The 15,733-nt window shown below is 40.6% G+C and overlaps 1 protein-coding gene across 6 annotated transcripts in view; it reads right to left on the reverse strand.

Moving 5' to 3' along the window:
• dcaf6 (ddb1 and cul4 associated factor 6) overlaps positions 1–15,733 on the reverse strand; it is a 214,382-nt gene that overhangs the window by 163,353 nt on the left and 35,296 nt on the right. For all 6 annotated transcript variants that reach the window (XM_070893462.1, XM_070893463.1, XM_070893460.1 and 3 more), the window contains exons 3-4: positions 8,809–8,901; positions 7,685–7,870 (exon numbers count right to left, since the gene is read on the reverse strand). In XM_070893462.1, coding sequence (XP_070749563.1) covers positions 7,685–7,870; positions 8,809–8,901 — 279 coding nt within the window. The remainder of the gene's footprint in view (positions 1–7,684; positions 7,871–8,808; positions 8,902–15,733) is intronic.

The raw sequence follows: 15,733 nt of genomic DNA on the forward strand, positions 1-15,733 counted from the left end.
TGATTCATTTTTGCAATGGATTTAGGAAGATTGGATGAAAGAGAGATTGCGTAACATTTGATAATACTCTTGTTACATGAATAAAACTAATTAGATTTTTTTCCAAAGGCAAGCCAGTGATTGGCAAAAGAACCAGAAGGCGTGACGAGTAGAATTTCTTTACACAGTGAGTTATGATGATCTGGAATGCATTGTCTGAAAAGTTGGTGGAAGCAGATTCAATAATAATTTTCAAAAGAAAATTAGGTAAGTATTTTAAGGGGGAAAATATGCAAGGCTATGGGGAAAGAGCATGGGAATGGGACTAATTGGATAGCTCTTTCAAAGAGCTGGCACAAAAACTATAGGAAAAATAGCCTTCTTCTGTGCTGTATCATTCTATGATTCATTTAGGAGTGGTAGACTGTACCCAACATGGTGAGTTCCCATCAAGATGGAAAGAAAGGGTACAGAGATGAGATACTTTTCTACAGGTTGGGATAAAAACAGTCAACCTACATCACTGTCATACACCTACTAATGTTACACAGAGTAATGCTGGTGCAAAGACAAGTATTCTCTCTGCTTTCGCAATTAGGGCATGGTGATCAGTATAGGTGAATTTAAATAGGGAAAAAGATATTTCAAAATGGCAAACAATCCAATTACATTTTTGAAAATTAATCCAGTTTTGCAAAAAAAGATCTTAAATTAAAGTTTGGTATTTGTGTATCATTTTATACAGCATGATCTTGAACTTCCCAGCTCTTACAATATGAATTTTAAAATTTTAAGTTTGGGTTAAACTGTAACTTTTAGAAATTTTGATTTATACTGAATGAAGTTTTTATATAGATTAAAAATTTAAATGAAGAAGAAAGTGCAAAACCAGCCATTGACTGTCATTTTACAACATGGGATTGGAAACAAAATGGTAGTTAATTGGATACACAGCCAACCACCATCTTATTATGGCATTGAGTTTGTTACATACAATTGTTTTAGTAAATGCAAACTATTTCAAAGTCACAAAACATTAGTTTTTATGGAGTAGAATGGTAGTTAACTTACTGAAATGACAACACAGGACAAGCACCTTAATTATCTAACTGAATTCCTGATTACCGAAGTTAAAACATCAAATAAGGACTGACACATAAAAACTCTAAATGAGTTATATAAGGGTTCAGGTGAGCGAAAATGTAAAAAGTCAAAGAATAAGGAGACTGCAATAGAGCAGGGTAGCACTGGGGGGAAATGAAAACCAGAGCATGATAGGAAACATAAAGGTGAATCAGAAAGTGGGGTCAAAGCAGGAAAAAATGGTAAAAAAACAAATTTAAAAGCTCTTTATCTGAATGCACGCAGCATTCGTAACAAAATAGATGAGTTGACGTCACAAATAGATACAAATGGGTATGATCTGAAAGCCATTACAGAGACGTGGTTGCAAGGTGACCAAGGCTGGGAACTAAATATTATGGGGTATTTGACAATTCGGAAGGACAGACAGAAAGGAAAAAGTGCGGTAGCTCTGTTAATAAAGGATGAGATCAGTGCATTAATGAGAAACGATATTGGATCAGAAGATCAAGATGTTGAATCAGTTTGGGTGGAGATAAGGAATAATGGGGAAAAAGTCGCTGGTGGGTAGAGTCTATAGGCCCCCTAAAAGTAACTACACTGTTGGACAGAGTATGAAGCAAGAAATAATGGAGGCTTGTAAAAAAGGAACGGCAATAATGAGGGGCAATTTTAACCTTCATATTGATTGGACAAAGCAAATTGGCCAGGGTAGCCTTGAGGAAGAGTTCATAGAGTGTATCTGGGATAGTTTCCTTGAACAGTACATTGCGGAACCAACCAGAGAGCAGGCTATCTTAGATCTGGTACTGTGTAATGAGACAGGATTGATAAATGATCTCGTAATAAAGGATCCTCTAGGAATGAATGACCATTAACATGGTTGAATTTCAAATTCTGTTGGAGGGCGAGAAAGTTGGATCTCAAACCAAGCTTAAATAAAGGAGACTACAAAGGTATGAAGGCAGAGTTGGCGAAAGTGGACTGGGAAAATAGATTAAAGTATGGAATGGTTGATGAGCAGTGGCAGACATTTAAGGAGATATTTCATAACAAAAATATATCCCAATGAGAAGGAAAGACTTAAGAGAAGGGATAACCAACTGTGACTAGCTAAGGAAATAAGGGACGGTATCAAATTGAAAACAAGGGCATACAATGTGGCCAAGGCTAGTGGGGGGCCAGAAGATTGGGAAACTTTTAAAAGCCAGCAGAGAACGACTAAAAAAATAATAAAGAGAGGGAACATAGGTTATGAAAGTAAACTAGCACAAAATTTAAAAACAGATCGTTTCTATTGGTACATAAAAAGGAAAAGATTGGCTAATGTAAATATTGGTCCCCTAAAGGATGAGACTGGGGAATTAACAATGGGGAACAGGGAAATTGCAGAGACGTTGAACAAATATTTTGTATTGGTCTTCATGGTAGAAGACACTAAAACATCCCAATAGTGGATTACCAAGGGGCTATAGGGAGAGAAGAACTTAATACAATAACTATCACTGGGCAGGACCGGAACCGATGTCCTAGGCGGAGTGTTTGCTAGTGCTGCTGGAGAGGGTTTAAACTAATATGGCAGGGGGATGGGAATCTATGCAGGGAGGCAGAGGGAAGTAAAAAGGGGACAGAAGCAAAATGTAGGAAGGAGAAAAGTAAGAGTGGAGGGCAGAGAAATCAAGGGCAAAAATGAAAAAGGGCCACATTACAACATAATTCTAAAAGGACAAAGAGTGTTAAAAAAACAAACCTGAAGATTCCGAGTCTCAATGCGAGGAGCATTCGTAATAAGGTGGATGAATTAACTGCCCAGATAGCCGTTAACGGATATGATGTAATTGGGATTACGGAGACATGGCTCCAGGGTAACCAAGGTTGGGAACTCAACATCCAAGGGTATTCAATATTCAGGAAGGATAGACAGAAAGGAAAAGGAGGTGGGGCATCGTTACTGGTTAAAAAGGAGCTTAACGCAATAGTAAGGAAGGACATTAGCTTGGATGATGTGGAATCTATATGGGTAGAGCTGCGAAACACCAAAGGGCAGAAAACGTTCGTGGGAGTTGTGTACAGACCACCAAACAGTAGTAGTGAGGTTCGGGATGGCATCAAATAGGAAATTAGGGATGCATGCAATAAAGGTACAGCAGTTATCATGGGTGACTTTAATATAGATTGGGCTAACCAAACTGGTAGCAATACTGTGGAGGAGGATTTCCTGGAGTGTATAAGGGATGGTTTTCTAGACCAATATGTCAAGGAATCAACTACAGAGCAGGCCATCCTAGACTGGGTCTTGTGTAATGAGAGAGGATTAATTAGCAATCTTGTCGTGTGAGGCCCCTTGGTAGAATGACCATAATATGGTAGAATTCTTCATTAAGATGGAGAGTGACATAGTTAATTCAGAGACTAGAGTCCTGAACTTAAAGAAAGATAACTTCGATGGTATGAGACGTGAATTGGCTAGGATAGACTGGTGAATGATACTTAAAGGGTTGACGGTAGATAGGCAATGGCAGACATTTAAAGATCACATGGATGAACTACAACAATTATACATCCCTGTCTGGTGTAAAAAATAAAACGGGGAAGGTGGCTCAACCGTGGCTAACAAGGGAAATTAGGGATAGTGTTAAATCCAAGGAAGAGGCATTTAAATTGGTCAGAAAAAGCAGCAAACCTGAGCACTAGGAGAAATTTTAAATTCAGCAGAGGACTAAGGGCTTAATTAGGAGGGGGAAAATAGAGTACGAGTAAGCTTGTAAGGAACATAAAAACTGACTGCAAAAGCTTCTATAGATATGTGAAGAGAAAAGGATTAGTGAAGACTAATGTAGGTCCCTTGCAGTCAGAATCAGGTGAATTCATAATAGGGAACAAGGAAGTGGCAGATCAATTGAACAAATATTTTGGTTCTGTCTTCACTAAGGAAGACACCAATAACCTCCCGAAAATACTAGAGGATCAAAGGTCTAGCGAGAAGGAGGAACTGAGGGAACTGAGGGAAATCCTTATTAGTCAGGAAATGGTGTTAGGGAAATTGATGGGATTGAAGGCCGATAAATCCCCAGGGCCTGATAGTCTGCATCCCAGAGTACTTAAGGAAGTGGCCCTTGAAATAGTGGATGCATTGGTGGTCATTTTCCAACATACCATGGACTCTGGATCAGTTCCTAGGGATTGGAGAGTAGCTAATGTAACTCCACTTTTTAAAAAAAGGAGGGAGAGAGAAAACAGGGAATTATAGGCCGGTTAGCCTGACTTCGGTAGTGGGGAAAATGCTGGAATCAATTATTAAAGATGTAATAGCAGCGCATTTGGAAAGCAGTGACAGGATCGGTCCAAGTCGGCATGGATTTATAAAAGGGAAATCATGCTCGACAAATCTTCAAGAATTTTTTTGAGAATGTAACTAGTAGAGTGGATAAGGGAGAACCAGTGGATGTGGTGTATTTGGACTTTCAAAGGGCTTTTGTAAAGGTCCCACACAAGAGATTAGTGTGCAAAATTAAGGCGCATGCTATTGGGGGTAATGTATTGACATGGATAGAGAACTGGTTGGCAGACAGGATGCAAAGAGTGGGAATAAAGGAGTCCTTTTCAGAATGGCAGGTAGTGACTAGTGGGCTACCGCAAAGTTCAGTGATGGGACCCCAGCTATTTACAATATATATTAATGATTTAGACGAATGTAGTATCTCCAAGTTTGCAGATGACACTAAGCTGGGTGGCAGTGTGAGGAGGATGTTAAGAGGCTGCAGGGTGAGTTGGACAGGTAAGGTGAGTGGGCAAATGCATGGCAGATGCAGTATAATGCGGATAAATATGAGGTCATCCACTTTGGTGGCAAAAACGGGAAGGCAGATTATCTGAATGGTGACAGATTAGGAAAAGGGGAGGTGCAACGAGACCTGGGTGTCATGGTACATCAGTCATTGAAAGTAGGCATGCAGGTACAGCAGGCAGTAAAGAAAGCAAATGGCATGTTGGCCTTCATAGCGAGAGGATTTCAGTATAGGAGCAGGGAGGTCTTACTGCAGTTGTACATGGCCTTGATGAGACCACACCTTGAGTATTGTGTGCAGTTTTGGTCTCCTAATCTGAGGAAAAACATTCTTGCTATTGATGGAGTGCAGCGAAGGTTCACCAGACTGATTCCCGGGATGGTAGGACTGACATATGAAGAAAGACTGGATCGACTAGGCTTATATTCACTGGAATTTAGAAGAATGAGAGGGGATCTCATAGAAACATATAATATTTTGACGGGATTGGACAAATTAGATGCAGAAAGAATGTTCCCAATGTTGGGGAAGTCCAGAACCAGGGGTCACAGTCTAAGGATAAGGGGTAAGCCATCTAGGACTGAGATGAGGAGAAACTTTTTCACCCAGAGAATTGTGAACCTATGGAATTCTCTACCACAGAAAGTTGTTGAGTCCAGTTCGTTGGATATATTCAAAAGGGAGTTAGATGTGGCCCTTGCAGCTAAAGGGATTGGGGGTATGGAGAGAAGGCAGGAGTGGGGTAATAAAATTGCATGATCATATTGAATGGTGATGCAGGCTCGAAAGGCCGAATGGCCGGCTCCTCCACCTATTTTCTATCACTAAAGAAGTAATACTCGGTAAAATAATGGGACTAAAGGCGAAGAAGTACTCTAGCTTGCATCCTAGGATCTTAAAAGAAGTGGTTGCAGCGATAGTGGATGCATTAGTTGTAATCTATCAAAAGTCTCTGGATTCTGAGGAGGTCCTAGCGGATTGGAAAACCGCAAATCTAATGCCCCTATTTAAAAAGGAGGCACACAGAAAGCAGGAAACTATAGACCAGTTAGCCTAACGTCTATCGTTGGGAAAATGCTGGAGTCCATTATTAAGGAAGCAGCAGCGGGACATTTGGAAAAGCATAATTCAATCAAGCAGTCAGCATGGCTTATGAAAGGGAAATCATTTTTGACAAATTTGTTGGTGTTCTTTGAGGATGTAAGGAGCAGGATGGATAAGGGGGAACCAATGGATGTGGTGTACTTGGATTTCCAGAAGGCACTCTACAAGGTGCCACATAAAAGGTTACTGCACAATCTAAAAGTTCACCAGGTCGGGGGTAATATATTAGCATGGATTGACTAACTAACAGAAAACAGAGAGTCGGGATAAATGGGGCATTTTCCGGTTGCAAACAGTAACTAGTGGGGTGCCGCAGGGATCGGTGCTGAGGCCTCAACTATTTACAATCTATATTAATGACTTGGATGAAGGGACCAAGTGCAATGTAGCCAAGTTTGCTGATGATACAAAGATGGGTGGGAAAGCAAATTGTGAGTAGGACGCAAAAATACTGCAAAGGGATATAGACAGACTAAGTGAGTGGGCAAACATATGGCTGATGGAGTATAATGTGGGAAAATGTGAGGCTATCCACTTTCGCAGAAAAAAAAGAGAGAGAAATAAATTATAATTTGAATGGAGAAAAATTGGAAAGTGCTGAAGTACAGAGGGACCTGGGGGTTCTGGTCATGAAACACAAAATGTTAGTATGCAAGTACAGTAAGTAATCAGAAAGGCAAATGGAATGTTGGCTTTTATTGCAAGGGGTTAGAGTATAAAAGTAGAGAAGTCCTGCTACAACTGTACAGTGGTGAGGCCATTCTTAGAGTACTGCGTATAGTTTTCGTCTCCGTATTTAAGGAAGGAAATACTTGCATTGGAGGCTGTTCAGAGAAGGTTCACTAGGTTGACTTATAAAGATAGGTTGAGTAGGTTGGGCCTATACTCATTGGAGTTTATAAAAAATGATCTTATCGAAACATACAAGATAATGAGGGGGCTCGACAAGGTCGATGCAGAGAGGATATTTCCACTCAGAGGGTAAACCAAAACTAGGGGGCATAGTCTCAGAATAAGGGGCTGCCCATTTAAAACTGAAATGAGGAGGAATTTTTTCTTTCAGAGGGTTGTAAATCTGTGGAATTCTCTGCCCCAGAGAACTGTTGAGGCTGGGTCTTTGAATATATTTAAGGCGGAGATAGACAGATTTTTGAACGATAAGGGAATAAAGGGTTATGGGGAGCGGGCGAGGAAGTAGATTTGAGTCCATGACCAGATCAGTCTTGATCTTATTAAATGGCGGAGCAGGCTCGAGGGGCCAAATGGCCTACTCCTGCTCCTATTTCTTATGTTCTTAAGTTCTTACGTCCTCCAGGCAGAGCTATACCCAACAGTACTGTGGAAGAGCATTTAATGGATTTTGAGGTAAGGATGGAGGAAGAGCAAATCTGGAACCCACATAGGTTGTTAGACTAAACTGTTAGCCGAGTTGATAAATTAGAAGGGCAAGGAAACAATCAAGTGAAGCCATGCCTCATTTTACTACCCTTTCAGAGTACTTATCACTTTTGGTTAAAAAGTTTATGGCATAGGACACATTAATTATGGTATTCAGGATGCATTCAAGAGAATTAAATTAGAAAGTATCTATTTGGGCTCACAAAAATAAATGTTAAACTCTTACATCAAATATAAAAGTTTCTGAAAATCAAAGATGACTGAATTAAGATTTCTTGCATTGTTATTCTTCACCCATGATATCACTATCACCATCAATATTACAATATTACCTCATAAGCTGTTCCATAGTGGCAGTTAAACTGGCACTGTCGATTTGCTTCTGCATCTCGCTCTGTGTTTGTATAAAATATAACACCATCTCCTGAGCAGGAAATAATCTGTTTGTCACTGGTGTGTGGAAGAAATTTTGCACTAAAAATGTTTGCTCGATGACCTGAGCGTATAGTGGAAAGAATCTGAAAACAAATTTTTAAAAAAAAGAGATACACAGTTGCCATTAAATAACTCAAGTAAAATTATCCTTAGACAAGTGTAATGGGACAGCACTGCAGGACTGGCCTGGTTATCCTGCAATCTTTGTTTTCTGCACTATATAGAAAGTAATATATTAATGGATCTTAGCAGATTACAACTAAGCAATTTTGGAATGTTATTTAAAGTCCTCCTTAACATTCACTTGTAAAATACATAACTACATTTGCATGAATTTCAGAGAAGCCAGCTGTTTAGGTTCAATATTATTTAAAAGCTACACACACCTAACTAGATTTGGATCTTGGCGTCTGCTACAATCTTCAGAAAAGAATAAAAGACCAAAGGGGCAATTTGGACTCTAAGTGCCACATAAGTGAGTACACGGACTTGATTGCTCACTCCACTAAGTCCCCAATCTAAACAGTGTTGAGCAGGGGCTGTGAGGAAAACGAGGCTTCCTGCACAGGGAACGAAAGGAAACTCAGATTAGCTGTGATCTAAGTGAATGGCAGAATAGCCTCGACAGGCTTAATGGCTTACTTCTATTCCTATGTTCTTGTATGGCCTCCGGGACACCACTGTGCCACCACAAGTATCTGTTGATAAAGCCCTTAAGCCAGTTGCTTGATCATCTGTTAGCAAAGATTTTCTTTTGAATATGATGTCTAAAAACTCTGGGAGAACAGTACACTCCAAGTAACTTATCCTTCCTGTACAATATTTGTTTTAAAAAAAACTATAAATGTATTTTTCTCAACAAAATATTACCCTTCTACAGCAGTAAGAGACAATGATAATCTTATCCCAGGAAATAAAAAGAATAAAATACCATCTATGTTTAACAGTGCATTTTTTTTATATCGCAGTTTGATATTTGCTTATACTGTATTTTTCATTCACATATTATGACTTAATTTACCTTTCTACTATATGGATTGGTTATCACTAGGTTGGTGTCATCGGATCCTGATAGAATATATTCTCCTGTATCATTCCAGCAAATTGTGTTTACCTGTTGCAAACATGGAACAAAAAAAAATCTCTTAAAAGTCAATCCCTGCATTTTTCCAGAAATGTAGTTAACCCTTGATAGAATAATTTTTTCCAACAGCTCATCTGAAGAGGAAAATGTTCATAAACAATATATGTGATTATAATCTAAAAATTGGTCATGAATAGACTACGTTAAGTAAAAAAATGGAAACAAAAGTTAAAATGAAAAAATAGGATAAAGAATAAAGGTGGAAAGAATAAAGAAAAACGATTTGGATTTATATAGCGCCTTTCACGACCACCGGACGTCTCAAAGCACTTTACAGGCAATGAAGTACTTTTGGAGTGTAGTCACTGTTGCAATGTGGGAATCGCGGCGGTCAATTTGCGCACAAGTAAGTTCCCACAAACAGCAATGTGATAATGACCAGATAATCTGTTTTTTTATAAAAGTTATGTTGATTGAGGAATCAAGAGTGAAAAAAAGTGTGACAGGACACTAAAAGTAGTTAAAATATAATTTAAAATTGTGTTCCCAGTGTTTAATTTAATTGGCTATGGTCGATATTAGAAACATAGAAAATAGGTACAGGAGCAGGCTATTCGGCCCTTCGAGCCTGCACCACCATTCAATACTAGAGCTATTCCTGATATTTAAGTAGCTTTATAATTGTAATACGAGTGGATTTCCCATGGTGTGCCACATGGTAAGTCGAAAAATGTAGCTTCTCTCTTATCGGTCTCTGTTGTCTTCATGTTGCTGTTTCTCTTTGTCTCTTCTCCAGCTTTTGTCTCTTTTTCTCCTTCACTTCCTAACGCTTTTTTGCTTCTGTTTGTGTCCTTTTAAGGAGCTCTTTCATAATGCGCAACAAAAATATATTCCAGTGAAAAAGAAGGGCGGCAAGAGAAGAGATAACCAGCCGTGGATAACCAAGGAAATAAAGGAAAGTATCAAATCAAAGACCAATGCGTATAAGGTGGCCAAGGTTAGTGGGAAACTAGAGGATTGGGAAGATTTTAAGCAACAGCAAAGAATGACTAAAAAAGCAATAAAGGGAAGATAGATTACGAAGGTAAACTTGCGCAAAACATAAAAACAGATAGTAAAAGCTTTTACAGATATATAAAACGGAAAAGAGTGACTAAAGTAAATGTTGGTCCCTTAGAAGATGAAAAGGGGGATTTAATAATGGGAAATGTGGAAATGGCCGAGACTTTAAACAATTATTTTGCTTTCGTCTTCACAGTGGAAGACACAAAAACCATGCCAAAAATTGCTGGTCATAGGAATGTGGGAAGGGAGGACCTTGAGATGATCACTATCACTAGGGAGGTAGTGCTGGACAGACTAATGGGATTGAAGGTAGACAAGTCCCCTGGTCCTGATGAAATGCATCCCAGGGTATTAAAAGAGATGGCGGAAGTTATAGCAGATGCATTTGTTATAATGTACCAAAATTCTCTGGACTCTGGGGAGGTACCAGCGGATTGGAGAGCAGCTAATGTAACGCCTCTGTTTAAAAAAGGGGGCAGACAAAAGGCAGGTAACTATAGGCCGGTTAGTTTAACATCTGTAGTGGGGAAAATGCTTGAAACTATCATTAAGGAAGAAATAGCGGGACATCTGGATAGGAATAGTGCAATCAAGCAGACACAGCATGGATTCATGAAAGGGAAATCATGTTTAACTAATTTACTGGAATTCTTTGAGGATATAACGAGCATGGTGGATAGAGGTGTACTGATGGATGTGGTGTATTTAGATTTCCAAAAGGCATTCGATAAGGTGCCACACAAAAGGTTACTGCAGAAGATAAAAGGTACGCAGAGTCAGAGGAAATGTATTAGCATGAATAGAGAATTGGCTGGCGAACAGAAAGCAGAGATTCGGGATAAATGGGTCCTTTTTCGGTTGGAAATCAGTGGTTAGTGGTGTGCCACAGGGATCAGTGCTGGGACCACAACTGTTTACAATATACATAGATGACCTAGAGGAGGGGACAGAGTGTAGTGCAACAACATTTGCAGATGACACTAAGATTAGTGGGAAAGCGGGTTGTGTAGAGGACTCAGAGAGGCTACAAGGAGATTTGGATAGGTTAAGCGAATGGGCTAATGTTTGGCAGATGGAATACAATGTCGGAAAGTGTGAGGTCATCCACCTTGGGAAAAAAAACAGTAAAAGGGAATATTATTTGAATGGGGAGAAATTACAACATGCTGTGGTGCAGAGGGACCTGGGGGTCCTTGTGCATGAAACTCTTTTTTGTTTATCTGTAAAACAAAAAACATTAAACCGTGCCACCCGCCCTGGATGACACAGCAGACATTTACAAGGCCCTTTTTTTTTCGTTTTTTGTGGGGTTTTTTATGTTTTTCTTTTTTTTTGGTTTTTTTTTGGGGCGCTAAAATCACATTTTTCCAAGTGCCCCCTATAAAAGGGGAGGGGGACACTAAAAGCACCGGCAATTAAAACAAATTAAACTTTAAAACGTAAAATCAAATTAAAATTTGGTTGCCGGGCGTGATGATGCACTCCAGTCCCTCCGGTGTCCACCTCTCGCGGAAGGCCGCGAGCGTACCGGTGGACACCGCGTGCTCCATCTCCAAGGACACCCTGGACCCTTTTTTTTTTTGCAAGCAATTAAGAAAGCAAATGGTATGTTGGCCTTTATTACAAGAGAATTTGAGCACAATAGTAAACTATATGGGGTCCTGGTGAGATCACATGTGGAGTATTTTGGTCTCCTTACCTAAGGAAGGATATACTTGCCATTGAGGAAGTGTAAAAAAGGTTCACCAGACTGATATACTGGCTTTGGAGGGGGTACAGAGACGATTCACTATGCTGATTCCAGAGATGAGGGGGTTACCTTATGATAGATTGAGTAGACTGGGTCTTTACTCGTTGGAGTTCAGAAGGATGAGGGGTGATCTTATAGAAACATTTAAAATAATGAAAGGGATAGACAAGATAGAGGCAGAGAGGTTGTTTCCACTGGCCGGGGAGACTAGAACTAGGGGGCACAACCTCAAAATACGGGGGAGCCAATTTAAAACCGAGTTGAGAAGGAATTTCTACTCCCAGAGGGTTGTGAATCTGTGGAATTCTCTGCCCAAGGAAGCAGTTGAGGCTAGCTCATTGAATGTATTCAAATCACAGATAGATAGATTTTTAACCGATAAGGGAATTAAGGGTTACGGGGAGCGGGCGGGCAAGTGGAGCTGAGTCCACGGTCAGATCAGCCATGATCTTGTTGAATGGCGGAGCAGGCTCGAGGGGCAAGATGGCCGACTCCTATTCCGAATTCTTATGTTGATTCCTGGGGGGGGGGGGGGGGGGGATTGTCCTATGAGGAGAGATTGAGTAGACTAGGCTTCTAAAGTTTAGGTGATCTCATTGAAACATACAAACTTCTTACAGGGCTTGACAGGGTAAATGCAAGGAGGATGTTTCTGGCTGAGGAGTCTCAAACCAGGGGTCAGAGTCTCAGAATAAGGGGTTGGCCATTTAGGACTGAGATAAGGAGAAAGTTCTTTACTCAGAGGGTGGTGAATCTCTGGAATGGTGTACCCCAGAGGGCTGTGGAGGCTCAGTCTTTGAGTATATACAAGACCGAGATTGATAGATCCCTTTAATATCCAAAAATCTATGCGATATGAGGATAGTGCAGGAAAGTGGGGGTAGAAGATCAGCCATGAACTTTTACCCCCAGAGCATGCTTGAGGGGCCGAATGGTCTACTCCTGCTCCTAATTCTTATGTTGTGTTAATGCCCCATCTATGCTGGGGGGAGGGGGGGGGGGGGAAGAGGGGGGAGGGGGGAGCGTCAGGCACTTGGGCAGGGGGACAAGGTCAGGATCTTTGGCAGTAGGGGGGGGTAGGAACTTCTTTTAGGGTTGGGAGAAGGTCTTAACCCATGAGAGTGAGCCCTGTCTGTTCCAAGTGAACTCTGTTCTGTCTGGAGTCGGCAGTAAGAATGGCTGGAATTACAATTTGCAAAGATAAACTGTTGGGTGTGTCTTATTCTCTAAGGGGACCAATCAGCAATCAAGACCAATCAGAGCTTTAGGTGTTACAAATAAATCTGTCCTACTTTAAATTAAATTGTGGGAATAGGACAAGAGGACATAGGTTCAAAACTGTAAAGGGGAATTTTAGGACTGATATCAGAGATTGATCAACAATTGGAATAGTCTTCCAAATTGAGTGCAGGAGGCAAAAAGCCGAGATGTAATTAAGGAACAATTGGATATTGAAATGAGAGGACTGCAAGGTGCTTCTGGGCAGATTAGTTAACATGGAACGAATGGTCCCCCCATTCATAATTATCTTGTAATGCTGAACTGTGCTCTTTTGTTTGGTAGTCAAATACCACATTGTCTACTTAAATGATGAAATATTTAGGAAATTATCCCAATTATAACATGCACCATCTTGGGGTATAATGCATTAGTCAAATTTAACTAGTTAAAATGTAATTTTCAGCCAATATAAAGGGAGAACATAAGAACATAAGAACATAAGAATTAGGAACAGGAGTAGGCCATCTAGCCCCTCGAGCCTGCTCCGCCACTCAACAAGATCATGGCTGATCTGGCCGTGGACTCAGCTCCACTTACCCGCCCGCTCCCCATAACCCTTAATTCCCTTATTGGTTAAAAATCTATCTATCTATGACTTGAATACATTCAATGAGCTAGCCGCAACTGCTACCTTGGGCAGAGAATTCCACAGATTCACAATCTTCTTGGAGAAGAAATTCCTTCTCAACTCGGTTTTAAATTGGCTCCCCCGTATTTTGAGGTTGTGCCCCCTAGTTCTAGTCTCCTCGACCAGTGGAAACAACCTCTCTGCCTCTATCTTGTCTATCCCTTTCATTATTTTAAATGTTTCTATAAGATCACCCCTCAGCCTTCTGAACTTCAACGAGTAAAGACCCAGTCTACTCAATCTATCATCATAAGGTGCACTCATCTCCGGAATCAGCCTCGTGAATCGTCTCTGTACCCCCTCCAAAGCTAGTATATCCTTCCTTAAGTAAGATGACCAAAACTGCATGCAGTACTCCAGGTGCGGCCTCACCAATACCCTATACAGTTGCAGAAGGACCTCCCTGCCTTTGTACTCCATCCCTCTCGCAATGAAGGCCAACATTCCATTCGCCTTCCTGATTACCTGCTGCACCTGCAAACTAACTTTTTGGGATTCATGCACAAGGACCCCCAGGTCCCTCTGCACCTCAGCATGTTGTAATTTCTCCCCATTCAAATAATATTCCCTTTTACTGTTTTTTTTCCCCAAGGTGGATGACCTCACACTTTCCGACATTGTATTCCATCTGCCATACCTTAGCCCATTCGCTTAACCTATCTAAATCTCTTTGCAGCATTTCTGTGTCCTCTCCACAACCCGCTTTCCCACTAATCTTTGTGTCATCTGCAAATTTTGTTGCACTACACTCTGTCCCCTCTTCCAGGTCTTCTATGTATATTGTAAACAGTTGTGGTCACAGCACCGATCCCTGTGGCACACCACTAACCACCGATTTCCATCCCAAAAAGGACCCATTTATCCCGACTCTCTGCTTTCTGTTCGCCAGCCAATTCTCTATTCATGCTAATACATTTCCTCTGACTCCGCGTACCCTTATCTTCTGCAGTAACCTTTTGTGTGGCACCTTATCGAATGCCTTTTGGAAATCTAAATACACCACATCCATCGGTACACCTCTATCCACCATGCTCGTTATATCCTCAAAGAATTCCAGTAAATTAGTTAAACATGATTTCCCCTTCATGAATCCATGCTGCGTCTGCTTGATTGCACTATTCCTATCTAGATATCCCGTTATTTCTTCCTTAATGATAGTTTCAAGCATTTTCCCCACTACAGATGTTAAACTAACCGGCCTATAGTTACCTGCCTTTTGTCTGTCACCATTTTTTAAACAGAGGCGTTACATTAGCTGCTTTTCAATCTGCTGGTACCTCCCCAGAGTCCAGAGACTTTTGGTAGATTATAATGAATGCATCTGCTATAACTTCCGCCATCTCTTTTAATACCCTGGGATGCATTTCATCAGGACCAGGGGACTTGTCTACCTTGAGTTCCATTAGCCTGTCCAGCACTACCCCCCTAGTGATAGTGATTGTCTCAAGGTCCTCCCTTCCCACATTTCTGTGACCAGCAATTTTTGGCATGGTTTTTGTGTCTTCCACTGTGAAGACCGAAGCAAAATAATTGTTTAAGGTCTCAGCCATTTCCACATTTCCCATCATTAAATCCTCCTTCTCATCTTCTAAGGGACCAACATTTACTTTAGTCACTCTTTTCCGTTTTATATATCGGTAAAAGCTTTTACTATCTGTTTTTATGTTTTATGCAAGTTTACTTTCGTAATCTATCTTTCCTTTCTTTATTGCTTTCTTAGTCATTCTTTGCTGTCGTTTAAAATTTTCCCAATCTTTTATTTTCCCACTAACCTTGACCACCTTATACGCATTGGTTTTTAATTTGATACTCTCCTTTATTTCCTTGGTTATCCACGGCTGGTTATCCCTTCTCTTACCGCCCTTCTTTTTCACTGGAATATATTTTTGTTGAGCACTATGAAAGAGCTACTTAAAAGTCCTCCATTGTTCCTCAATTGTGCCACCGTTTAGTCTGTGTTTCCAGTCTACTTTTGCCAACTCTGCCCTCATCCCACTGTAGTCCCCTTTGTTTAAGCATAGTACGCTCGTTTGAGACACTACTTCCTCATCCTCAGTCTGTATTACAAATTCAACCAATTGTGATCACTCATTCCGAGTGGATCTTTTACAAGGAGATCGTTTATTATTCCTGCCTCA

This window comes from Pristiophorus japonicus, chromosome 11, assembly GCF_044704955.1.
Source record: "Pristiophorus japonicus isolate sPriJap1 chromosome 11, sPriJap1.hap1, whole genome shotgun sequence".
NCBI classification, from domain to species: domain Eukaryota; kingdom Metazoa; phylum Chordata; class Chondrichthyes; family Pristiophoridae; genus Pristiophorus; species Pristiophorus japonicus.